This window comes from Lissotriton helveticus, chromosome 4_2 (genome assembly GCF_964261635.1).
Source record: "Lissotriton helveticus chromosome 4_2, aLisHel1.1, whole genome shotgun sequence".
Classification (NCBI taxonomy): Eukaryota; Metazoa; Chordata; class Amphibia; order Caudata; family Salamandridae; genus Lissotriton; species Lissotriton helveticus.
In genome coordinates, this window is record NC_136064.1 from 2,865,883 (window position 1) to 2,891,387 (window position 25,505).

General features: G+C 48.7%; 1 protein-coding gene and 1 long non-coding RNA gene across 2 annotated transcripts in view; one reads left to right on the forward strand and one right to left on the reverse strand.

Moving 5' to 3' along the window:
• Positions 1-18,860, reverse strand: part of LOC144752170 (homeobox protein CDX-4-like) — a 396,907-nt gene extending 378,047 nt beyond the window's left edge. The window contains exon 1 of the mRNA XM_078640099.1: positions 18,440-18,860. Within this exon, the coding sequence (XP_078496225.1) occupies positions 18,440-18,860 (421 nt within the window). The remainder of the gene's footprint in view (positions 1-18,439) is intronic.
• The window catches only part of LOC144752172 (uncharacterized), a 993,171-nt gene that overhangs the window by 508,180 nt on the left and 459,486 nt on the right, over positions 1-25,505 (forward strand). The window lies entirely within an intron of this gene.

Below are 25,505 nucleotides of genomic sequence, written 5' to 3' on the forward strand. Positions count from 1 at the left end.
CATTGACTCCCGCGTGTGTGTAAAGACACTGCACACGCCGCCTGTGGGCCTCCTACTTCTAAACTAAGGTTCAGACAGTGTAGCCCCAGCGATTCCCTAGGCCCTACGCCTTTCCTTTTCTCGTGACGTGGTACTTATACCACATTCTTAATACATGGTTTGCTTCGCCCCTAGGGCCTAACCGTAAATTGTGCAACTTAACGTATCCTGATTAAGTAACTTGTTATGTGCTTTGGCCTCTGATCCCATAAAGAGTTCAGAGGAGTGTGTTAGTAAATAAATACATATATATTTTATATATATCCTGTGTGGTGTCCTTTCATTTGGTATTCAAGGGGTTACATATGGTAAAACAGCTGGCTTTACACGCCCTCAAGAGTCTTTTAGCCTAAGACTGTTCTGTCCACGCTACCACTAGGATAGCTGGTCTATAAGGTTGACTTACAACCATCACCATAAGGGTTGTTTGGACTGGTGCAAGGTGTTCACTAGAATAGTGAACATCATATACCAGGCCAACTTCTCACAATGACCACCTACCGCCACTTGTGCTATATGATACAGCCTTTGAACAGAATGGTTCTAGATACTGCCACGGAGCTTCATTTGACGGTGGAAGTCAACGTGCCACAGAAAATGATGATTTACATATGCAAATCACGATGTAAACATTCTTGTCATGCTAGTACTCCTGTGTCTGCTATGACAGACACACATTGGCACAATGAAATACTGTGGGTTTGATAAAGGAAGGTTACAGAAATAAACCGATATGATATTAAATCAATTATTGTGCATTCGCGCAGAGTTCAGTGCGTACATCAACATATTTACTGTTCTTTTGTCTCTCCATCGCATAGCATATAAACCATATTTCTACTCGTCACCCAATCTCTCAGTATCCCCTATGTGTCTCTATGCAGTATGCATGACGTAGACTGTTGTGCAATAAGTCATAGTATGATCGTGTTTCCATCAGCCAACCTTTTATTTTGTTAGAACGCAACTCTTAAAGCCTTCTTCTAATGAATGAAACGTCCTGCAGTAAACACTCCTACTGTAGGGAACATCTGCCCATGGAGATAGTTACTTAGAGAGTGTGACAGCTGCCATAGGAGTAAGCTACTTAGAGAACGTGAGAGCTACCATAGAGTGCTACTGTAAGAATGTGACAGCCCCCTTTTACAGTTATTCTGCGACAGCTTGTCTATTAACAGACAATACCTGTGCCGTGTCCATTGACAACTCAGCCGTCTATAGGCAGCACCTAGCACCACTGCCTTCTACGCTTGCGACAGCTAAACATAAACAACAGTCCTGTAACCGCTCAGATGCCATGCCTGTACCCCCTCAAATGATGGTACAGCTCTCCGGAGCCGAGCGCACGGCAGTCACCATCTTTGACAGCCCACCAGTCACAGATGGTGAACACAGAGACATTTCTGTGTCTCCCTGTTTAGAGAACGCACTCCTGCAGTCTCCTCCAGGAGCAAGGCGGGGGTCTTCAAATAGCATCCCTGCCGTCTAGCCCCCAGTTGCGGCTCGTGGGGGATGGGGGGAGGTGAGGCGGGGTGGGGGGTGTCGCGCGGGGGTTGGGGGAGAGGGGGTATTAAAATTAATTTTAAAAATCCTTCCTGAGTAGGTCCGCGCCGCCCTGGGTCCGTTGGCGCCTACAGCCCCTCTCAGCTAATCCTGGCGCTGCCAGCAGCGCCAGGATTGCCTTAGGGCATGGCTATTCTTTGCCCGCAGCACGCCCATTAGGAGCCCAAAGGGCTCCTAATGGGCATGCGCAGCCAAGTCAAAACACAAGTGCGCATGAGTGGGCACGGTGCGAAAATTCGCCCTCCGTCCCCACTCATGCGCACTTGTGTTGTGCTGCTGCCTGTTGCCCCCCACTGGTCTGACAATCATGTCAGTCAACATGACGCCAGACCGCCCACCCCCTTCAGTCTCTGAAGGGGTGGGCGGTCCGACGTCATGCTGACTGACATGATTGTCAGTTCTCCCTCGGCTCTTTGAACTTAAGTAAACTGAGAGTTTACTTAAGTTCAAAGACGCAGAGGGAGCTGCGGGCGGGGGGGGCTACGCCCCCACGCCCCAATGGACGCACCGCGCCTGGAAGATCAGTTAGTTATTCGTTCTGATCCTCCTCCAGATTCCATCATTCTGGCAGCTGCTAGGAAGACGCACTCATCTATGTCTTCCTCCTCGGATAGGGACAGCAAATTGATGGACTCTATAGGTAGCAAGATGTGCAACACTTCAGCGTCTTTCATGAAGGTTGCCAGTGCCTCCGCTCTGCTGGGGAGAGCTGATAGATCCTTATGGGATTCTCTGGATCGTTTTGCAGACAAACTCCCAAAGGAAGATCAGCAAGATATTCAAGAAATACTGCAAGAGGGAGGTCTTGTAGCGAATCAGGTTATTAGTGCCTCTGCTGATTCGGCTGATCTGGCTGCCCACGGGTACTCCCATGGTATCTGTTCGAGGCGTACTGCGTGGTTACGGTTGACCGGCCTTAAACCTGAGGTTTAACGAAAGATCACCAATCTGCCGTTCAATGGGTTTTCTCTCTTCGGTCCCCATGCGGACAATGAAATGGCGAAGATGAAAGCAGACTTGGACAGAGTGAAAGCTGTGGGGCTGGAGAAGAGGAAGGAATTTCGCAAGCGTTTTCGCTCCTACGATAAACGCCCATTCCAGCAGAGGGGTCAAACCTCTCAGTGGCCATCGCAGGGTCACCAACAGCAGCAGAGGTCTCACTTTCACCAACGAAGACCAGGTAGAGGAAGAGGGAACAATAAGCAGCAGACCGCTACCTCAAAGCAGCCATCTAAGCAATGAGGGAGTGCTTCCTCTAAGCACGTTGTCCACTCCGGTAGGAGGAAGTATCGATTGTTAACTGGAGGAGTGGAAACTTATAACCGACGACAAATGGGTGTTAAATATTGTCAAGAATGGATAGCTGCTATGGTTCAAGACCCCACCCACATCTGTTCCTCCGAGTGGAGGCCTCCGCTTGCGTCATCCCATCTTACACGAGGAAGAGGACAGTCTTCTGCAAAAGAAAGCCATAGAATATGTTCCTGTTCATCCGAGGCGCCAGGCGATATACTCTCGATATTTCCTGGTCAAGAAAAGAGGTCCTTCTGTGGAGTACAGACCAATTCTGGACCTTCGCATCTTGAACAAATATATCCGCAAAGAAAAGTTTCTGATGCTTGCCCTGCAGCAGATCTTTCCTCATTTACATCAAGGAGATTGGATGTGCTACATAGATCTGCAGGACGCCTATTTTCACATTCCAGTGTCCAGGAAACATAAAAAAATTCTCAGTTGCGAGTTCTACCATTCGGTCTCAAGTCAGCCCCACGGACCTTCTCAAAGAGCATGGCAGTGGTGGTAGCTTTTCTTTGCAGGCAAAGAATATTAATTTATCCGTACCTAGACGACTGGCTCCTGAAGAGTTCCACTCCATCCCTGCTTCAGTCACATCTCTCCTACAGTCTCGAAGTACTGAACAAGATGGGTCTACGAGTCAATTTAAAAAAATCGATTCTCAACCCTTCTCAGAACATTCACTACCTAGGTTTGTCGCTGGACACCGTGGAGGCAAGCGTGTGTCCTTCTGCAGAGATTTTCATCGATCAGGATGAAATGTCAAGAACTCCTGCAGTCTCACCACCCGACTGTCAGACAAGTGTCCTCTCTCCTGGGGTCTATGGCTTCCTGCATCTTCATCGTTCCCAATGCCCGATTGCACATGCGTCCCCTGCAGCCACATGCGTGCCCTGCAGCAGGCACTGGAGGACCAGTGGGTGTAAGCGTCAGGCAGTTGGGAGGATTGAATTACTCTTCCCCAATCTGCCAGGGACTCCATCAGGTGGTGGACAAAGAGGTCACATCTAATGAAAGGTGTTCCCTTCCATCAAGAGACTCCGACTCAGACCATAGTTACAGACGCCTCCCTACAAGGTTGGGGTGCTCATATGGACCACCTTCAAGTACAAGGGTTATGGTCAGACAAAGAGAAGGGATATCATATCAACTTACTGGAGTTGAGGGCCGTTCATCTAGCCCTCAAGTCGTTCTTCCCGTCTCTTCAGTCCAACTCCCTCTTGATACAGACGGGCAACACCATGACAGTGTTTTATCTGAACAAGCGGGGAGGCACCAGGTCCAGAATTCTGTCCCAGGAGTCACAAGCAATTTGTAAATGGTTACTGGCAAGACACTTCAACATCACGGAGGTCCATGTGCCTGGCGTTCTAAATGTCTAGGCAGACTTCCTAAGCAGAGAGTTCATAGAAGCGCACGACTGGGTGCTAAACAACGAGGTCGCTGCGGATATCTCTCGAAGATTGGGGGTTCCGGACATAGACTTGTTTGCAGACGCAACAAACGCCAAATGCCCCGTCTACGCATACAGGTTTCACCAACCAGGTTCAAGCGGGAATGATCTATTGATAAGATGGTCTCAGAACTTACTCTACACTTTTCCTCCACTGCCTCTCATTCCGGCAGTGATCACCAAGTTCTACAAGACCAACTCCAGGATGATTCTGATTGCTCCGGAGTGGCCACCCCACTGGTGGTACCCGGACCTTCTGCAACTCTCCGAGGTCCAGCACCGGAGGTTACCTTGCCGTCCGGACCTGCTGTCCAAGAGCCAAGGGAGAGTGTTTCACCCCAACCTCTCTTCGCTCAGGTTGACAGCATGGCTCCTGAAGTCTTGCAGTATGGACACTTAGACTTGCCAGCGGACTGTATGAACATCCTTAAGGAAGCTAAGAGGCCTTCTACCAGGGCTTCCTACGCTTTCAAGTGGAAGCGTTTCTACATATGGTGCTTGAATAATGGTCATGACCCGGTTAGAGGACAAGAACAGGTCATTCTGCTGTATCTCATATACCTGGCTAAGTCGGGTCTGCAGTGCACATCTATTAAGGTACACTAAGCAGCAATTACGGCATATAGGAAATCACCTACGCAGGGTTCTTTCTTCAAGATGCCAGTGGTGAAAGATTTTCTTGAAGGGTTAAAAAAGGTGTATCCACCAGTACGAGCCCCTTCTCCTCCGTGGGAGCTCAATGTGGTCCTTACCAAACTGATGGGAGCACCTTTTGAAACATTACACAAGTCCTCACGAAAGCACTTGTCTTGGAAAGTGGCTTTTTTGATGGCTATTACATCTGCTCGTAGAGTCAGCAAGTTGCAAGCATTGTGCTGTAAGGAACCCTACACTGTTTTGCATTCAAATAGGGTAGTTCTTAGAATTCATCCTAGTTTTCTGCCGAAGGTGGTCTCATATATCCACATTAATCAGGGAATCACTTTACCTACCTTTTTCTCTAATCCTTCTACTCCCCCTGAAAGGGCCTTGCATTCCTTAGACCTTAAGAGGGTATTGAAGTTTTATCTGGACAAGACTAAAGATATAAGAAAGACGGACCGATTATTTGTCAACTACGATCTTATTAATACAGGTTTAGCAGCGTCTAAAAGGCCCATTTCAAGGTGGATAGTCTCCTGCATTTCTTTAGCCTATCAGCTGGCTAATAAATCTCTTCAGGGAAGGCCTAAAGCACATTCAACCAGAGGGAAAGCCTCTACTATGGCCCTCGTCAGGAACATTCCTATAGCAGAAATTTGCAAAGCAGCTACATGGCTGTCTGTTCATTCTTTTTCTCGCCATTACTGCTTAGACTCAGATGCTCAGGCAGATGCTCAAGTGGGTCGTGCATCTCTGAGAAATCTGTTTGGTTAAGGATTACCAAGAGTATACAAACCACACAGGTTAGGAAGGGAAGTTGGTACAATGTAGCCTGTTTAAATAAGAAAAGAGAACTAAGGCGAGAACAGCGCAGTTTGCGTAAAAAATTTGATAAATCTAGAGCTGAATATCTTGTAAAATTAAAGAAAGAATATACAATGCTTCTTTATAGTACAAGAAGAGCACATAAGAACAACTGCTGGGGGAAACTGCTGGAGGCAATAGAATCCAAGAATATACGATTATTCTGGAACCTCGTCCGTTCAGTAACTGAAGCCTCATCTGCTTCAATGAATTGTGTGGTAGCTGAGGGCGCCTGGGAGGATTATTTGAAAGAACTATACCCTCCGGGGAGAGAAACCGAAGAGGAAGTACCAGGGGACTGGAGAGGTCTAGTAGATGACCTAAAACCAGACTTCTCAGAAGAAAACGTACTTAACACAATAAAAACCCTAAATTTAACAAGAGCCTCAGGACCAGATAACTTGCCCGCCCTGATAATTAAGTCACGGACATCTTGGTGGGCTAAATTCTTCTCCCAAATGTTCTTAGTAATCCTAGAATCAGGGATACTTCCAAGCAATTGGAAGGGTGCGATAATTCGACCAATCCACAAAAAAGGGGACATCAATGCACCAAGGAACTATAGACTTATTAACCTACTTGATATTGGTGAAAAAATATTTGCTAAAATAATATTAGGCAGGTTAAAGACTTGGGCAGAAGAGAGAGCAATTATTCCAGTAGAACAAGGCGGGTTCAAAGAAGGCCATTCCACAATAGACCACTGCTTTGCCCTATGGGCCTTGGCCCGGAAATCAATAGAACAAAATGGGAAGTTGCATTGCTGCTTCGTTGATTTTCGGGCCGCGTTTGACTCTGTGGACCGTAATAAACTCTGGGAGGATCTGTCAGGATATGGAATTCCGGATGGCTTATTGATGATCTTGAGAGATCTGCACAGAGGGAACTGGGCCCAGGTTATTAGAGATTCGCATGGGTCACTAACTCATAAGATATTGGTAGGGAATGGCCTTAGACAGGGGTGCGTTTTGGCACCCCTGTTATTTTCAATCTTTCTGGCAGATCTCCCTGTGACACTTGAAGTAGAAAGAAGCGCAAGCCCTAGACTGAGCGGGCATAAAGTGCCTTGTCTCCTATATGCTGATGACCTAGTCATCTTGGACCAAACAGAACTAGGACTTCAAAGGAAACTAAATGTTTTTAAAAGCTATTGTGATAGGAAATTTCTGACTGTAAATATGGAAAAAAACTAAGGTTTTATGTTTTGGAAGGAGTAAGAAGAACTTTAACTGGTTTTTGGGTAATGACAAACTAGAGGCAGTCAAGGAATATAGATATCTAGGCCTCTGGTTTGATAGTGCGCTAAAATGGCGCACTCATTTAGAGGCTCAAAGAGCCAAAGCATTTTCATCCACATGTGGGTTGAAAAGGTTTAACAGAGAATATGGTGACATGACTCACAAACCAATGTTAAAGGCTTTTGGAGCAATGATCCCCCCCCAAGTATTGTATGGGGCTGAAGTGTTATACTTGAGCGGTAAACATGAGTGGGACCAGGAAGAGGGAAAAAATTTAAAAACGCTATTGTCCTTACCGAACTGCACTATGGTTCAAGCAATAAGAATGGAGCTAGGGCTAACCTCATGGACTGTACAATCCCAAATGGCCCTGGTAAGATTCTGGAAGCGCCAAGACCCAGGAGTGACACTTAAGGTCTCACAATGGTGTAGAGATGAGATCCAAATAAGTAACCTTGCCTGGGCAAAGGATGTGAGTAAAACTCTCCAGAATGTAACAGGGCGACTTAATGTGAAATTCTCCCAGGACGCCTTGATAGCTGATTTTACTAAGAAATCTCTTAGGGAACAAGGCCAGTCACTCTCCAAGGCGCAGGACCTAGTTTATATGTCAGAGAAAAAATCAGTCCAGTGGGTAAAAAAGTCATCGGTTAATGATGGCTGGTTCCCGAATTTGGACATACTGCCCAACCAAGTTCTGAGATATGAAATTCTTAGAACTCGGGTTGGGGTTAACCCTTGGAAGATTGATGGAAAACTAAAGTCTGCTCTGATTGGCCCAGAAGGTAATTGTAACTGTGGCCGTGGCCTAAGCCAGGATATGCTGCATATTTTACTTGATTGCTTATTTGTACATGATATAAGGAAATTGTTTTTACGTCCTATATTCCTATCACATAAGATAACCTCACGTGCCCAGGCCATCTGCCTACTTACCGATATGCCCACGTTAGAAATTGCAATCGGATTGGGTACATTTTTGAAGGGTTTAAAAGAATTTGGAAGGGAGACTTTGAAGGAGGGGCACTGATTTATTAAGGCATTTTAAAGTTTTATAAATGTAAATTTTCAATTTTATCCTTTTAGCGATTATGAGATTTCTGTAAAAATAGGGTGCATTGTATGTTGCATCTCTGAGGGCACCACCCTCTTTTAACTTTCCAATAACATGCAGTGAATTTTATCTATTTAAGTTGTTGTAGAATTGTATCTGTTCGTACTTCTTTCGATCCTGATCGTGTATGTTTTGTACTGTTTAAAAGACCAAGGTCTAAATAAACAAGTTTCTCTCTCTCTCTCTCTCTGTTTGGTTGACGGTCCGTTTTCATCTGAATCATTGTTCTGTTATTCCTAGTGCTGAATCATAAGCACCCCTCCCGCCTCCCCAGACGAGCAATGGTAGTACAAGGGTTAAGGTGGTTTTGTACGCCTTTACAAAAAGAACTGGCCTAACTGTCACCTGTGGGGCATGCTGGGAGCAGAGTGTTCCCTGGAGGTCTAAAAGGCAAAGTGCTTATAATCTTGTAAGCCTTAAAGGCAAGGTGCCAGTTTTCTTTTCTGTACTGAGACAGTTATTCTTATGCAGCCTATGGGCAAAACTGCCTACAATTACCTGTTCTTTCTTATGTTGGAAAATAAAAGATTTTTGTATCAAACCATTACAGTGTATGGTCTCTATTAAAGCAGTCTTGAGAGACTTATTGTCATACAAGTAAAACTGAGGTAATCTTGGCTGTTTGCCCTATTTGTTTTAGACTGTTTGTTGGGGCTTGACTATTCTATCCTCCAAAAAGACAGAATAAACAAGATAGGGGGAGGTGTTGTATCTTCAGAAACTCCCTTCAAATCAAAGCCTTTCCCACCATCCTCTTTCGCACTTTTAAATGTCTTTTCCTTGAACTCCAAGTTCATCATGGCTCACCCTTCAGGTTCCATGCCATCTACCACCCTCCCAGTAATTGCTCTTCCTTCATGGACCACGTTCGTGACCAATATTCACAAAGCGACAAACAAATCTTCCTAGGTGATTTCAATCTCCTCTGGGGCTCCGTGGAAGACTCGGCTGCCAACAAGCTTGCAACCTTTCTTGCAGCTAACGATCTTGTCCAACACTGCTCGGAAATTACACACGCCAAGGGCTCAATTCTGGACCTTGTTATTTTTAAATCAGACCAGCTTATCACTGCTCCCCCCATCGGTGTAGACTGGTCAGACCATTTCCTCATTCCCTTCCGTTTCCACCTCTTGCACATTTTAACTCTCGGACAACCTAAAAGAGCCCCTACTTGGTTCCGCAACACAAAAAACATTGATCTTGGGACTATGTGTGATTCTGCAATGCGTTCACTTCCTAGTCTAGACCCCAATACGGATGTCAATGATCTCACTCCCCATTGCCTCTCAATCCTTGCAGTCGAAATCGACAAGGTTGCTCCACTCCAAAGCAAAAGGAAAAGACCCACCCCTTCAGCTCCTTGGTTCAATAAAGCTATCTATGACGAAAGGAAAAAGCTTAGAATCTTGGAGAAACATTGGAGACAATCTCCATCCACCTCCAACCTCTCTCTTTTACGTTCAGCAAGATCCAAATACCACAAGCATATCTTCCAGGAAAAAACATCACATTTCAGATCACTCCTCGATTCAGCTAAAAACAGACCCAAAAAACGTTTCAACCTCATCAAAAATCCAAATTGTTCTCCCCAAACCATCAAACCTGAGGATGCTGTGAAGAAAGCAACTGAGTTCGCTATATTCTTTGATCAAAAGGTAAAATCACTGGTGGAACAGGTCACCCACCCCACCCCCATTGAGGAGCGAAAATCCTTAGTCACTTGGCAGAACTTTGCCGCCATCTCGGAAGATGATCTCCTCAAATGCATCCTCAAAACCAAAACCTCCAACCATTCTTCTGACCCCATACCCAGTGTCATCGCCATTGATTTCTATACCAACACTCTCTCCTATTGGACCAGGCTAGTTAATCTCTTCCTCAGTCAAGGATCCCTCCCAGTTGTCCTCTAAACAGGACAGGTTACCCCCTTCTAAAAAAAACCTCTGCAGATGCGAACGACCTCAATAACTTCCGACCCATCATCAATCTCCCTTTTCTTTCAAAGATCACAGAAAAATGCGTTGCAAAACCAACTTTTCCAACACATTACGGACAATAATCTCCTTGACATGTTCCAGTCTGGCTTTATTCAAAATTGCAGCACCGAAACAGCCCTGCTGCGAGTGATCGATGATGCGCTGCATATACTCGATTCGGGGGAATCGTGTCTTCTGATTCTTCTTGACCTCTCTGCAGCCTTTGACACTGTTAATCACAACACCCTCCTTAACACTCTTCAACAGAGAATGGGCGTGGAAGGCTCAGTACTCAAATGGATTGCCTCATTCCTCTCGGACAGATCCCAAATGATCAAGATTACAAACAGTCTCTCGTCTCCACTGGTGGTTGGTCAAGGCGTCCCTCAAGGTTCTATCCTTGCTCCCACTCTGTTTAATCTCTATCTGGAACCACTAGGGAACCTCCTAAGCAAATCTGGAATCCTCTACCATCTCTTACCTCAAGGTGTCTTCCTCTCATGATCTCTCACTACTCAACTCTACTCTCAACTCTATTCACAACTTGATGTTAGTTCACAAACTCATTCTCAATCCCTCCAAAACGGAATTCCTCCTCACATCTAGCTCTCTCTCCCCACCTCCTGTTCAGTCCTGAATGGATCAGTTGAATGTACTCAACAGTAAACCCGTCATTGTTGACTGCGCTAAATCCCTAGGTGTCATACTTGACAAAAGACTCAACCTAATCTCACACATCAGCTCCATTGCCAAAAGCGCATGTTATCAGCTGCGCCTTTTATGGGGGATTCGCGGTTCTTCCCGGAGAATGACCTAAAAAACCTTGATCCAATTGCTAGTTCTCTCTAGACTAGATTATTGTAACTCTCTTCTGACTGGCCTTCCCAAATCTCACCTCTCCCCCCTCAAACCGTCCTCCATTCAGCATCTCGCTTCACTTCAGGGTCCAAACTAATTGACCACATCACTCCTATCCTGTCTTCTTTCCGATGGCTTCCCATCGAGGCTAGAGCTATTTACAAAACGGCGTGCATCACCCACAAAGCTTTGCACTCTTCCTCCCCTCTCTATCTGGCGAATAAACTGAAATTGTCCGGAGGCTCAAGACCTTCTCGGAATGCGGAAAAGTTCCTGCTTGAGCCCCCCTCCTTCAAAAGGGGAAAATAGATGGCTCAATCGTTCTCAGGTAATGCGGTGAGAATCTGTACCTCGCTTCCTCCTTTGCTCCGTGCCATCACCTCCATCCAGATCTTCAAAGCGGACCTCAAATCTCTTCTATTCCAAAGACACTTTCAGAACGAATTCCTTCCTTCTCAGACCCCTCCAGCAAGTTCATTAGCCATTGTAAATTTGTCATATATATTTATATTTGTGTTTGTACATTCTGTGCTTTCTGTGTTTAATATTGTGTCCCTATTGCCTGCGTTGTTTTGATTCTATGGCCTGCTATTTTTTGTCTGTTTCCATTTTTTTAACATTTCTCTCATATAACCTAACTGGTTCTATTGTACAGTGCTCTGACACCTTCGGGTAAAGTCCGCGCTATATAAAAATGCATTAAATAAATAAATAAATGCTTACATCCCAGCTAAGCTAGACAGCGTAACTTCATAATAGAGTTTAACTTGCTCGAAAAACATTATCTCGTATTAATATTCGCCCTGGATTTCTTCCTAGGGTGTACCTTTTACTCGTGAAAGGGAAGGCAAGGCCAGAGAAAAGACAGCCTTCGAGGGCGACAAAGATTCTGGGCGGAAATAGAAATTACATGAAACCGTTTTACCGTTCACTGGTAGGGTGTATCTTTGCGGAAGTGTATGTTTATGCCGTTGAACTAGCTTGGCGGGTTGATTTCCCTTCCTTCACAAAATTGTGAGCATGCCATGCAGCAACTGACTCAGCCTTTCAACAGTGCCCGGGGGTTAAATGACGATAGATGTAACTGTAACCAGCACTGTGAAGTTGCCAGAGGTCTAGAGTGAACGTATATCACTAGACCCCCCTCAATTTAAATTTTACTCCTTCTGCTTAACAGAGAAACCTAGTGCCCGTCGGCTGCTGAGGTTTGCCAGGAGTGCCCACATTTATGGTGGGTAAATTTCTATAAAGCACTGTTGGGTATAGTGGGCACCCATGGGTTGTGGTACGGTATGGTGTTTGTCTGGTGCAGTCAAGTCAAGTCAAGTCAAAGAATTTATATAGCGCACTACATACCCGGAGGGTTTCAAGGCGCTTAGGAAGGGGGAGGAGGATTACTTGTCAAATATCCACGTTTTGAGTTGCTTTCTGAATGCTAGGTGGTTCTGGGTAAGGCGAAGGTTAGCGGGGAGTGAGTTCCATGTTTTAGCAGCCAGGTATGAAAAGGATCTGCCTCCCATGGTGGTTTTGTTGATGCGAGGTACAGTGGCGAGGGCTTGGCTGGAAGAACGTAGTTGGCGGGAGGGGGTGTAGAAGGACAGTCGTGAGTTGAGGCATTCTGGACCGATGTCGTAGAGTGATTTGTGTGCGTGGGTAAGCAGTCGGAAAGTGATCCTCTTATTGACGGGTAGCCAGTGGAGGTCTTTAAGGTGACCAGAGATGTGTTTGTTGCGTGGGATGTCTAATATGAGTCTTGCTGAGGCGTTTTGGATTCGTTGGAGTTTCTTCTGGAGTTTTGCGGTAGTACCCGCGTAGAGGGTGTTTCCGTAGTCGAGTCGGCTCGTGACCAGAGCGTGGGTGACTGTTTTCCTAGTTTCGGTGGGGATCCAGCGAAATGTTTTTCTGAGCATGCGAAGAATGTTGAAGCAGGAGGAGGATACGGCGCTGACTTGTCTGTTCATTGAGAGTGAAGAATCCAGGATGACGCCTAGGTTCCGTGCGTGGTCTGTCGGGATGGGTGCTTTTCCGAGGGCTTCCGGCCACCAGGAGTCGTCCCATGCAGAGGGGGATGTACCTAAGATGAGGACTTCTGTTTTGTCTGAGTTAAGTTTCAGACGGCTTTGTTTCATCCATTCGGCAACTTCTTTCATTCCTTCGTGTAGGTTAGTTTTGGCGGTGCTGGGGTCATTGGTGAGGGAAAGGATCAGTTGAGTGTCATCCGCGTACGAGATGATGTTGAGGTTGTGTTGACGTGCTATGGCCGCGAGGGGGCTCATGTATACGTTGAAGAGGGTGGGACTGAGTGAGGATCCTTGTGGTACGCCGCAGATGACTTCAGAGGCCTCGGACTTGAATGGTGGAAGGCGGACTCTCTGGGTTCTTCCGGTGAGGAACGAGGTGATCCATTCAAGTGCTTTTCCTTGGATTCCGATGTTATTGAGGCGCTGTAAAAGGGTGCTGTGGCAGACTGTGTCGAATGCTGCAGAGAGGTCGAGGAGGATGAGGGCGACTGTGTCTCCGTTGTCTAGTAGAGTTCGAATGTCGTCTGTTGCTGCGATGAGGGCGGTCTCAGTGCTGTGTTTTGCTCGGAAGCCAGGGGTCGAGGGATTTGTTGGCTTCGAGGAAGGTGGCGAGCTGGTTGTTGACAGCTTTCTCGATGACTTTGGCCGTGAATGGAAGAAGCGAGATGGGGCGGTAATTTTTGAGTTCGGTGGGGTCCGCTGTGGGTTTTTTCAGAAGGGCGGTGAGTTCAGCGTGTTTCCAGTCTTCCGGGAAGGTGGCGGAGTTGAAGGAGCAGTTGATGACGTCTCGGAGGTGCGGTGCTATGACGGAGTCTGCTTTGTTGAAGATGTGATGAGGACAAGGGTCTGTGGGGGATCCTGAGTGGATGGAATTCATCAAGCGGATGGTGTCCTCAGTGGAGATTGGGTTCCAGTCGTTAAGGGTGTTCACGGGGGGAAGATGATCAGCAAGTGGTTGGGTGGGTTGGTTTTCGGGTTGGTTGTCAAAGCTGTTGTGGATGTCTGCAATCTTGTTGTGGAAAAATGAGGCTAGGGAGTCGCAGAGGGTTTGAGAGGGGGTGATGTCGTTGGAGTTGGCCGAGGGATTGGAAAATTCCTTGACGATGTTGAAAAGTTCCTTGCTGTTGTGGGCGTTGTTGTCAAGTCGATCCTTGAATGCTGTTTTCTTGGCTTTTCGGATCAGTTGGTGGTGAGTGCGGGTGGCGCTTTTGAAGGCGTCCTTGGTGCTGGTGGTTGGGTCTTTTTTCCAGGCCTTTTCAAGGGAGCGGCAGAGTTTCTTGGACTTCTTGAGATCATCGTTGAACCATGAGGCCTTCTTGCTGCCAGGTTTGTTTTGACGTTTTTTCAGTGGTGCCAAGGTGTCAGCGGTGTTGGATAGCCATAGGGTGAGGTTGGCGGCGGCTTCGTTAGCGTTAGAAGAGAGGGCTGGGGTGTTTAGAAGGAGCGATGCGGAGATTTGGTCCGTGGTGATTTTGTTCCAGTTCCTTTGCAGGGTGGGTTGGAGGTGGATGTTGGGTTTTGGTTTGTTGTAGGTGAAGTGAACGCAGCTGTGGTCAGTCCAGAGGAGGTCCGTGGTGTGGCTGAAGGAGACATGGTTGCTGGATGTGAAGATGGGGTCGAGTGTGTGACCTGCGATGTGGGTGGGGGAAGTGACTAGTTGTTTAAGTCCGAGGTTGGCGAGGTTGTCCACGAGGGTGGCGGTGTTGCGGTCGTTGATCTTTTCAAGGTGAAAGTTGAGGTCTCCCAGAAGGATGTAGTCTTTGGAGGGGAGCGCGTGTGGGGTGATGAAGTCCGTGATGTCTTCACTGAATTTTGCGCGGGGTCCTGGTGGTCTGTAGAGGAGGGTGCCTCTGAGTGTGGTTTTGGGGTCGATGTGGATCTGGAAGTGAAGGTGTTCGGAGTTGGCGAGGTTGGCGTCAGAGCTGGTTGAGATGCGGATTGATTTCTTATGGACGATAGCGATTCCTCCTCCTGTGTGGCTGGTACGGTCTTTGCGAGTGATCTTATAGTCTTCCGGGATGGCAATGGTGATGTCTGGTGCGGAGGAAGCATTCATCCATGTTTCCGTAAGGAAGGCGATGTCCGGAGAAGTGGTGTCTAGTAGATTCCATAGGTCAATGGCGTGCCTGTGGACTGATCGGGTGTTGAGAAGGATGCATTGTAGGTGGTTGGGGTCGGGAGTCTGTGGTGTGGTCGTAGTGGCGATGTTGTCGGTGCCGCTGAATTTGCAGGTGTAGCAGGAGAAAGGTCCATGGGTTTGTCCAGGGGCGGCTTGGACGCAGTTGGGGGCGCGACCGGGGTTAAGGGCTAGGATGGTGGCGGCATCGTAGGTAATGCGGGAGGGCTGGGCAGCGCGAGGGGCAGGGGGTCTGGCGCTGGGCGCGGTCCAGGCGTAGTCGGGCGTAGACGGGCTTACCTTTGGCGCGCCTTCGGCGTGGCCGAAGCGCGTGGACGCTGCGCGTGGAGGCATTGGCCATAAATGGAGGGTGGAGGGGGCGGAGCGTGGGAGGGTCAGCAGTGAGGCGGGGTCTAGGTGCAGGGAGGGTCTGGGACGGGCCAAGGGGTCAGAGCAAAATGGCTGCAGGGTAAACAAATGTGCGTAGGTCAATTATCTCGAGCGCTGCAAACCTCGGTGTGCACCGCAGTGAAAGCGCTAGTGGTGAAAGTGAATGCCAAGTAGCGTTATCGAGCGCTGCCCCCAGAGTTACAGATTTCCAAAGTGAGTTGTTTTATTACACGAGCGCTGCACAGGCTTAACAGAACAACACAATGCTAATGATGTAACACAGGCGCGTGGATCACGAGCGCTACACAAGGCTGAGCATATACAGACAATGCTAATGATGTTACACGAGCGCTACACAAGGCTGAGCATATACAGACAATGCTAATGATGTTACACGAGCGCTACACAAGGCAGATAAAAGAAATTAAACAGTGCGGCAGGTTAATTAGCAGTAATGAGAGCGCTGCACAAAGCTGATGCAAGAAATGAACAGTGCGGCGAGTTGATAAGCAGTAGGTCAACAATACCAACAGGAGAGGGAGGTGAGGGGAGCAGCCGTTTCTGCGCAGAGCAGGATGGCTACAGCTCTCCACGAGGGCAAGCGTAGGCTCTACCTCTGTGGGTGGGAGGGTCAGCAGTGAGGCGGGGTCTAGGTGCAGGGAGGGTCTGGGACGGGCCAAGGGGTCAGAGCAAAATGGCTGCAGGGTAAACAAATGTGCGTAGGTCAATTATCTCGAGCGCTGCAAACCTCGGTGTGCACCGCAGTGAAAGCGCTAGTGGTGAAAGTGAATGCCAAGTAGCGTTATCGAGCGCTGCCCCCAGAGTTACAGATTTCCAAAGTGAGTTGTTTTATTACACGAGCGCTGCACAGGCTTAACAGAACAACACAATGCTAATGATGTAACACAGGCGCGTGGATCACGAGCGCTACACAAGGCTGAGCATATACAGACAATGCTAATGATGTTACACGAGCGCTACACAAGGCTGAGCATATACAGACAATGCTAATGGTGTTACACGAGCGCTACACAAGGCAGATAAAAGAAATTAAACAGTGCGGCAGGTTAATTAGCAGTAATGAGAGCGCTGCACAAAGCTGATGCAAGAAATGAACAGTGCGGCGAGTTGATAAGCAGTAGGTCAACAATACCAACAGGAGAGGGAGGTGAGGGGAGCAGCCGTTTCTGCGCAGAGCAGGATGGCTACCGTGCAGTGTGATGAGATAGTGGCATTTTGTGTCCTTATGTTTAGTTAGCACCACAGACCCATCTAATTTGCTGTGAAGGCCTTCATGGGACATGGAGCTCGTGCTGCTGGGGTGGGTACCAGGCACGTCTTACTTGCTGCGATGCAAAGCAGCTAGACCATGGCAGCTTGCTCCACACACTACTCTAATTATTATTGCTTCCTTGAATTTGGTGGATTGTACCCAGCACCTACTAATTAACCTTATTTATGTAGTGCGTTATTGCACACCGTTTCATACACGGTGACCCAAATGCAATCCATCTGTTGGCCTAAGTAAGGGCTGGTACAAACTCTTCCAACCAGCGTGGCCTCGCCCAGGCTGTAGTCTGTTCTAGGGTTTGGTATTTCCATCCAAGTGACAGTCTCCAGTTCACAGCCAGAAACACACGGAGCATCTCAGCGTCCAGCATTAACGAATCCAAACCCTCTCTGTGCAGGTGCATCCGACCGAAGCAGAGCAAGAGGGCGCCCTAGGACGCCGGGACGCAAATTACCATTCGAATTGCAGTCCTAGAATACTTGTGAAAGTGCAACTTTCACCAAATTAGATCAACAGTTTGCTTATTTGCTAGTGTAACTGTTCCAGGAAAATGTTGTGGAATGGTTAAATTTTTCAATTTGTTTAAAGGGATGAACAGTAGTAATTTTGCATTGCGGAAGGGGTGTTGCCCTGAGGGCGCCGCTCAGATAAAAAAAAAATAGGAATACTACCTGTTCAAACGTGTACATTCTTTATTTGATGCCGGCGTCAGTGCTGTTTCTAAGCACTTCACTATTCGTAGACAATACATTTGGGGGTAGGAGGTAAAGTGGTGTGTTTGCCCACACTCAGGCAAGTTCGTGAAGCCAGGAGTGAACCTAAATCCCGGAAGTTAATTACTAGATTTAACATTCCTTTATGACTCGTCAGCAGTGAAATAAAAAAATAGAACAATTGATGGAGTAAGTTCACAAAAAACGCGCGACACCTGAGGGTCGCGCACGCGCACCTACTCAGCTGATTAAAAAAAAATAAGTCAATCCCACTTTTGATGTGCTGGTTTTGAAACAGTAGTCCTTTGGCTGTCAAGTGACTCCTAAATAAGCTGTTAGCTCTGTGTAAAAAAAGTAATGCCATTTAACAAACCCAAAATAAGCTTCACACATTCACCAGTTAACTAAATGATACATTCCTTTGCAAGGAAAACATCGGTTTATATCGCACCTTTGTGAAACTCAAGTTGCATTTAAAATATCCTTTTAGGTCACAGGTCAAACTCGTCCTTTTTTTTTGCAGTTTTATATAGCGCTGACTCGACCTTAAGGTATTGAAGCGCTTTACATGAGCACCAGTTTCATTACACAAGGACACATTCTTTCTTTGATTATAATAGACTGATTCGGTGTTATGGCAGGATAATATGGCATATGTTACCTCATTTTAGAACACACGTGTTTAGTTATCCTGTAATGTATTCACCTCCATGCAAGGCATCTTTTGATGCTATGTGGCCAATGGAAGCTAGGTAAGATCCCCAGTAAGCCCCCACCCCTTGGGAAGTGCCCTGTGTTTATCTGCGCCCTCGGCGCCGACGATCAGCAGAGAAGAGAATCGTTAGTAAAAGCGGCCTCTGCTCACCTGATGCAGCGGGCTGCGCTGTTTTCCTCATCCACACGAAGGGGTGCGGCCTGGGGGTGCTGGCCGAGATGGGCGCCACATTCCTGGTGTCCACCATGGGCAGGAGGTCGGTGCCAGCAGGGTATAAGGGGCTGTACTCGTGCGAGCCGTACGGGATGTGCCCAGGCATCGACGCAGACACCAGGCTAGGCATTCCTGGCCCGTAGGCGCTCCAGTCATCTCTTGGGAGTCCGTAGTTTGGGCCCCAGCCCCCCGAAGATTGGCTGTGCTCCTCCACCTGCGGCACAGGGTGGTGGTATCCTGCATACTCGGCGTAGGGCTGGGTGGGCGCAAAGTTCTGAATGGGCAGACTGTTGTTTGTGGAGCTAACAGAGCCTGGGTACATGTCGTTCTCCTTGTCCCCAAAGTAGCTCAAGTACATGATGCGTGTGATAGGGACTTCCTCCGAGGTCCTGCTGCTCCTAGGGCATGCTGTGTGATGGCCGGTGCGTGCCCTCTGGTAACCTCATCTGCTGCTTCCGCCCGTGGCAGAGAACTAGTGCCCTCCCTAGGCTGCCTGGAACGTGCGGTATCCTCTGGAAGTGTTTTACCATGGGCTGCTGCGGGTGCCAATGGTTCACCCTGGCCTTGTCTGACGTCAGGCCTCGCCTTTGCCTGCCCCAAGACATTTGCATTCTAAAGAAGAGCCGAGGCCCCGGCCAGCCCACCTAGCTGACTTCGGAACAAGCCCCCAGACCTCCGCTAAGCGATGCACTTATCATTGTAGGACCACATTTCTAATTGTAGGCGCCTTTAAACAAATACTCATTGAATACAACAAACCCAATTTCATTCTCCCTTGCCTGAATTGTATAAAGAGAGAAATACACAACATCTGCGTTCTGCTCTCGAACATCTTTTTAAAATATATCCTCTTTGAAAGAGCACAAACGGCAACATTTCGTAAAACACAACGATAAGTCCGTTAGCATTTATAGAATTATTAACAATTTGAATGTTTAGAGGTTGCCATGAAATTCCTTACTTTGGTTCTGAAATAGTAACATCAGATCATATTTTTTCTATTATGCATATTTTGTGATTGAAAGTCTTTTGGGAGTTACGTATATCAAGCTAATTTAGGGGATATTTGAGCGCACATTCTTTACACATAAATGTTAATGAAAACTGTTTTATCACACAAACACAGCATACAGTTGGTGTTTTCCTAACTGTAAAAAGACAACACCGAATTCGAATGAGCGCCTAGTAAATCGAGTGGACAAAATCATTATAGACATGCAGAGTTTAACTGGAGTGCTGCGCGATTGGTAGACATTCTGATTTGCGTTTTCCTGTTTTTTTGTTTTTTTTAGTAGGGGGCTGAAAAAGCTGCTGTTTTTTTTCCTGGAGTCTGTAGGGCCCGAGTCATGGGCGGTTTATAAATGGATGTTGTTAAAAAAGATGTGCGAGTATTTATGAGCTTCTTTCCTTGTTAGAAGTGTGCCTTGTCGGGCTAACGCTGTGCATTTTAACACCGATATGTGTCACACGTTCCCTCTACTTTCTGTAGACGCCTGGCTGTTCACATGATGATAGACCAGGTTACATAACAAGCATTTGCAATACAATAGGTCTCGCATTAGGAATGTGTGAGCTATTGGTATTGTAAATGACAATTTTTTTAATGTGTGTTGGCTTTGAAAATATATAAATTAATAGCATTGTTATTCACAAAGCCAATAGCTTACACTTTCCTAATGCGAGTCCTATTGGCTATGGCAATGCTTGTTGGAAGCAAGCAAGGACAGCGCTGTTGTGGTGCTGAGTGATGCTGTTGTGGTGCTGAGTGATGATGTGTTTGGGCTGAGTGAAGTGGTGGTGTCCCAGAGTGATGTGTGGTGTTCCTGAGTGATGTAGTGGTGTTCCTGAGTGATGTGGTGGTGTCTGTGAGTGATGTGGCGGTGTCCCTGAGTGATGTGGTGGTGCCCCTGAGTGGTGACCCTGAGTGATGTGGTGGTGTCCTAGAGTAATGTGGTGGTGTCCTAGAGTGATATGTTGGTGTCCCTGAGTGAGGTGGTGATGTGTGGCGTTCAGCAGTGTGAGGCGTGCAGCAGTGCGAGGCATGCAGCAGTGTGAGGCATGCAGCAATGTGAGGCGTGCATCAGTGTGTGGCGTGCAGCAGTGTGTGGCGTGCAGCAGTGTGGCGTGCAGCAGTGTGCAGCATGTAGCAGTGTGAGTAATGCAGCAGTATGCAGCATGCGTAAGTGTGCAGCATGCAGCAGTGTGAGGCGTGCATCGGTGTGAGACGTGCAGCAGTGTTAGGCGTGCAGCAGTGTGAGGCGTGCAGCAGTGTGAGATGTGCAGCAGTGTGAGGCGTTTAGCAGTGTGTGGCGTTTAGCAGTGTGTCGTGCAGCAGTGTGCAGCATGCAGCAATGTGAGGCGTGCAGCAGTGTGAGGCATGCAGCAATGTGAGGCGTGCATCAGTGTGTGGCGTGCAGCAGTGTGTCGTGCAGCAGTGTGCAGCATGTAGCAGTGTGAGTAATGCAGCAGTATGCAGCAGTGTGAGGCGTGCGGAAGTGTACAGCATGCAGCAGTGTGAGGCGTGCATCGGTGTGAGGCGTGCAGCAGTGTTAGGCGTGCAGCAGTGTGAGGCGTGCAGCAGTGTGAGATGTGCAGCAGTGTGAGGCGTTTAGCAGTGTGTGGCGTGCAGTAGTGTGTGGCGTGCAGCAGTGTGTCATGCAGCAGTGTGCAGCATGCAGCAGTGTGAGGCGTGCAGCAGTGTGAGGCGTGCAGCAGTGTGAGGTGTGCAGCAGTGTGAGGCGTGCAGCAGTATGTGGCGTGCAGCAGTGTGTGGTGTGCAGCAGTGTATCGTGCAGCAGTGTTCAGCATGCAGCAGTGTTCAGCATGCAGCAGTGTGAGGCGTGCGGCAGTCTGATGCGTGCAGCAGTGTGAGTAATGCAGCAGCGTGCAGCAGTGTGAGGCGTGCAGTAGTATGTGGCATGCAGCAGTGTGTGGCGTGCAGCAGTGTGAGGCGTGCAGCAGTGTGTGGCGTGCAGTAGTGTGAGGCGTGCGGCAGTGTGAGGCGTGCGGCAGTGTGAGTAATGCAGCAGTGTGCAGAGGGCAGCAGTGTGGCGTGCAGCAGTGTGTAGCGTGCAGCAGTGTGAGGCGTGTAGCAGTGTGAGGCATGCAGCAGTGCGAGGCGTGCAGCAGTGCGAGGAATGCAGAAGTGTGAGGCGTGCAGCAGTGAGACATGCAGCAGTGTGAGGCGTTTAGCAGTGTGTGGCGTGCAGTAGTGTGGCGGAGGGACAAGAGGCTGTGGAGCAGGGGCAGATTGTGTGTTGAGCTGCAGGGAAGGGGGTCTGTGAGGTGTGGCAAAGTGGTGTGAGCTGTGTGTTCATTAGGGGGGAGCAGTGGAGGAGGGAGGAGAGGCTGTGGAGCAGGGGCAGATTGTGTGTTGAGCTGCAGGGAAGGGGGTCTGTGAGGTGTAGCGAAGTGGTGTGAGCTGTGTGTGCATTAGGGGAGAGCAGCGGAGGAGGGAGGAGAGGCTGTGGAGCATGGGCCGATTGTGTGTTGAGCTGCAGGGAAGGGGGTCTGTGAGGTGTGGCGAAGTGGTGTGAGCTGTGTGTGCATTAGGGGAGAGCAGCAGAGGAGGGAGGAGAGGCTGTGGTGCAGGGGCAGATTGTGTGTTGAGCCGCAGGGAAGCGGGTCTGTGAGGTGTGACAAAGTGGTGTGAGCTGTGTGTAAGGGGGTCGGTGAGGTGAGGCGAAGTGGTGTGAGCTGTGTGTGGTTGGGGGGAGGAGCGAAGGAGGGACGAGAGGCTGTAGAGCAGAGGCAGATTGTGTGTTGAGCTGCAGGGAAGGGGGTCTGTAATCTGTGGCGAAGTGGTGTGAGCTGTGTGTGCGTTAGGGGGGAGCACTGGAGGAGAGACTAGAGGCTGTGGAGCAGGGGCAGATTGTGTGTTGCGCTGCAGGGAAGGGTCGAAAGTATGCATGTAAGCCTCTTAGCCAAACAAGTTAATTGTAAGAAAAAGACCGGGAGTGCGTACGTGCGGGACGGGAAGCCTTTTAAGTGTGTGTAGTTGTTATGAGCTGTGTGTGCGTTGGGGGAGCAGCGGAGGAGGGACAAGAGGCTGTGGAGCAGGGGCAGATTGTGTGTTGAGCTGCAGGGAAGGGGGTCTGTGAGGTGTGGCGAAGTGGTGTAAGCTGTGTGTGCATTAAGGGGGCGCACCGGAGGAGAGACTAGAGGCTGTGGAGCAGGGGCAGATTGTGTGCTGAGCTGCAGGGAAGGGGGTCTTCTGTGAGGTGTGGCAAAGTGGTGTGAGCTGTATGTGCATTAGGGGGAGCAGCGGAGGAGGAAGGAGAGGCTGTGGAGCAGGGGCAGATTGTGTGTTGAACTGCAGGGAAGGGGGTCAGTGAGGTGTGGCAAAGTGGTGTGAGCTGTGTGTGCGTTAGGGGGTAGCAGCAGAGGAGGGAGGAGAGGCTTTTGAGCAGGGGCAGATTGTGTGTTGAGCTGCAGGGAAGGGTCTGTGAGCTGTGGCGAAGTGGTGTGAGCTGTGTTTGCTATAGGGGGTAGCAGCAGAGGAGGGACGAGAGGCCGTGGAGCAGGGGCAGATTGTGTGTTGAGCTGCAGGGAATGCGGTCTGTGAGGTGTGGCGAAGTGGTGTGAGCTGTGTGTACATTAGGGGGGGGAGCAGCGGAGGAGGGAGGAGAGGCTGTGGAGCAGGGGCAGATTGTGTGTTGAGCTGCAGGGAAGGGTTGAAAGTATGCTTGTAAGCCTCTTAGCCAAACAATTTAATTGTAACAACAACAAAAAAAGCCCGGGAGTGAGTGCGTGCGTGCGGGACGGGAAGCCTTTTAAATCTGTGTAGTTGTTATGAGCTGTGTGTGCGTTAGGGGGCAGTAGCGGAGGAGGGACAAGAGGCTGTGGAGCAGGGGCAGATTGTGTGTTGAGCTGCAGGGCAGGGGGTCTGTGAGGTGTGGCAAAGTGGTATGAGCTGTGTGGAAGGGGGTCTGTGAGGTGTGGTGAAGTGGTGTGAGATGTGTGTGTGTTAAGGGGAAGCAGCGGAGGAGGGACGAGAGGCTGTGGAGCAGAGGCAGATTGTGTGTTGAGCTGCAGGGAAGGGGTTCTGTGAGGTGTGGCGAAGTGGTGTGAGCTGTGTGTGCGTTAGGGGGGAGCACGGGAGGAGAGACTAGAGGCTGTGGAGCAGGGGCAGATTGTGTGTTGAGCTGCAGTGAAGGGTCGAAAGTATGCGTGTAAGCCTCTTAGACAAACAAGTTAATTGTAAGAAAAAGACCGGGAGTGTTTGCGTGCGGGACGGGAAGCCTTTTAAATGTGTGTAGTTGTTATGAGCTGTGTGTGCGCTAGGGGGGAGCAGCGGAGGAGGGACAAGAGGCTGTGGAGCAGGGGCAGATTGTGTGTTGAGCTGCAGGGAAGGGGGTTTGTGAGGTGTGGCGAAGTGGTGTGAGCTGTGTGTGCATTAGGGGGAGCAGCGGAGGAGGGAGGAGAGGCTGTGGAGCAGGGGCAGATTATGTGTTGAGCTGCAGGGAATGGGGTCTGTGAGGTGTGGTGTTAAAATCGATAAACTTTAGGTGTACATAAGCGGCGTTCATTTATGTTCACCACAGCCATATTGTTAAAAGTAAAATGACAATCGTGAACATTGCCTGCTCCATCTTGTTTAGTGGGAATTTCTATGTGCACGTAGGCTGCAGCCATTTTATCCATCACAGCCAATTTGTACTCTGCTGGTCACCTTTGTTTCACCCTGCCCTTACTAGCATCCCTCTGACCAACCTGGTATGTGAGCTGGGGGCTATAAACTATTTCCACAACAAACATCAACACCACTTGCTGCCACAAACTCGTTTTTCCTCTCATCTCTGTTTACAGGCAAACCCATGTACACTCTTACACAAACAGGTTCCAAATACCAAACAGACTCTTGCAAACATGGTTTATTGCACTGCACACAGCAAGACTTGTTTTTGCCAACAATGGAACCTGTTTTTATCAACAGAACAGACTTTTAGATCTGGCCGGTCTCACATGTTTTAGACCCTGAAGCAAGGTCCAGCTGCAAGATTAGAATGTCTGTTTTGACCTGGGTGGGAGGAGAATTAATGTTGGCTTGTGTAACCATGTTGATTAAACAATGCTGGGCTTGTGTAACCATGTTGATGAAGCAATGTTGGGCTTGTGTAACTATGATAATGAAACAAATGCATTGTGTCAAACCTGTATAAAAGGAAGAGCTGAAGGAGTTGCCAGCAGAACACCTCCCTGAGGCATCCTGGTGTCTGCAGTTGACGTGTTCTCCTCTTAAGAGTAATAAACCTTTTTCTTGCCTTCCAGGTACCAGCGCCTGCCTCGTTATTTTGATAGCGAATCCAAAGTGAATTAAAGGTGACCCTGCGCGGGGCAGCATTGGGGGTCTTAGGAGACTCGCTGCTTTTCACAGTGGCAAAGTGGTGTGAGCTGTGTGTGCATTAGGGGGGAGTAGCGGAGGAGGGAGGAGAGGCTGTGGTGCAGGGGCAGATTGTTTGTTGAGCTGCAGGGAAGGGGTCTGTGAGATGTGGCGAAGTGGTGTGAGCTGTGTGTGCATTAGGGGGGGAGCAGCGGAAGAGGGAGGAGAGGCTGTGGAGCAGGGGCAGATTGTGTGTTGAGCTGCAGGGATGGGTCTAAAGTATGCGTGTAAGCCTCTTAGCAAAACAAGTTAATTGTAAAAAAAAAAAATCCAGTGAGTGCGTGCGTGCAGGACGGGAAGCCTTTTAAATCTGTGTAGTTGTTATGAGCTGTGTGTGCGTTAGGGGAGATCAGCGGAGGAGGGACAAGAGGCTGTGGAGCAGGGGCAGATTGTGTGTTGAGCTGCAGGGAAGGGGTCTGTGAGGTGTGGCAAAGTGGTGTGAGCTGTGTGTAAGGGAGTCGGTGAGGTGTGGCGAAGTGGTATGAGCTGTGTGTGCGTTAGGGGGAGCAGCGGATGAGGGACTAGAGGCTGTGGAGCAGGGGCAGATTGTGTGTTGAGCTGCAGGGAAGGGTCAAAAGTATGCGTGTAAGCCTCTTAGCCAAACAAGTTAATTGTAAGAAA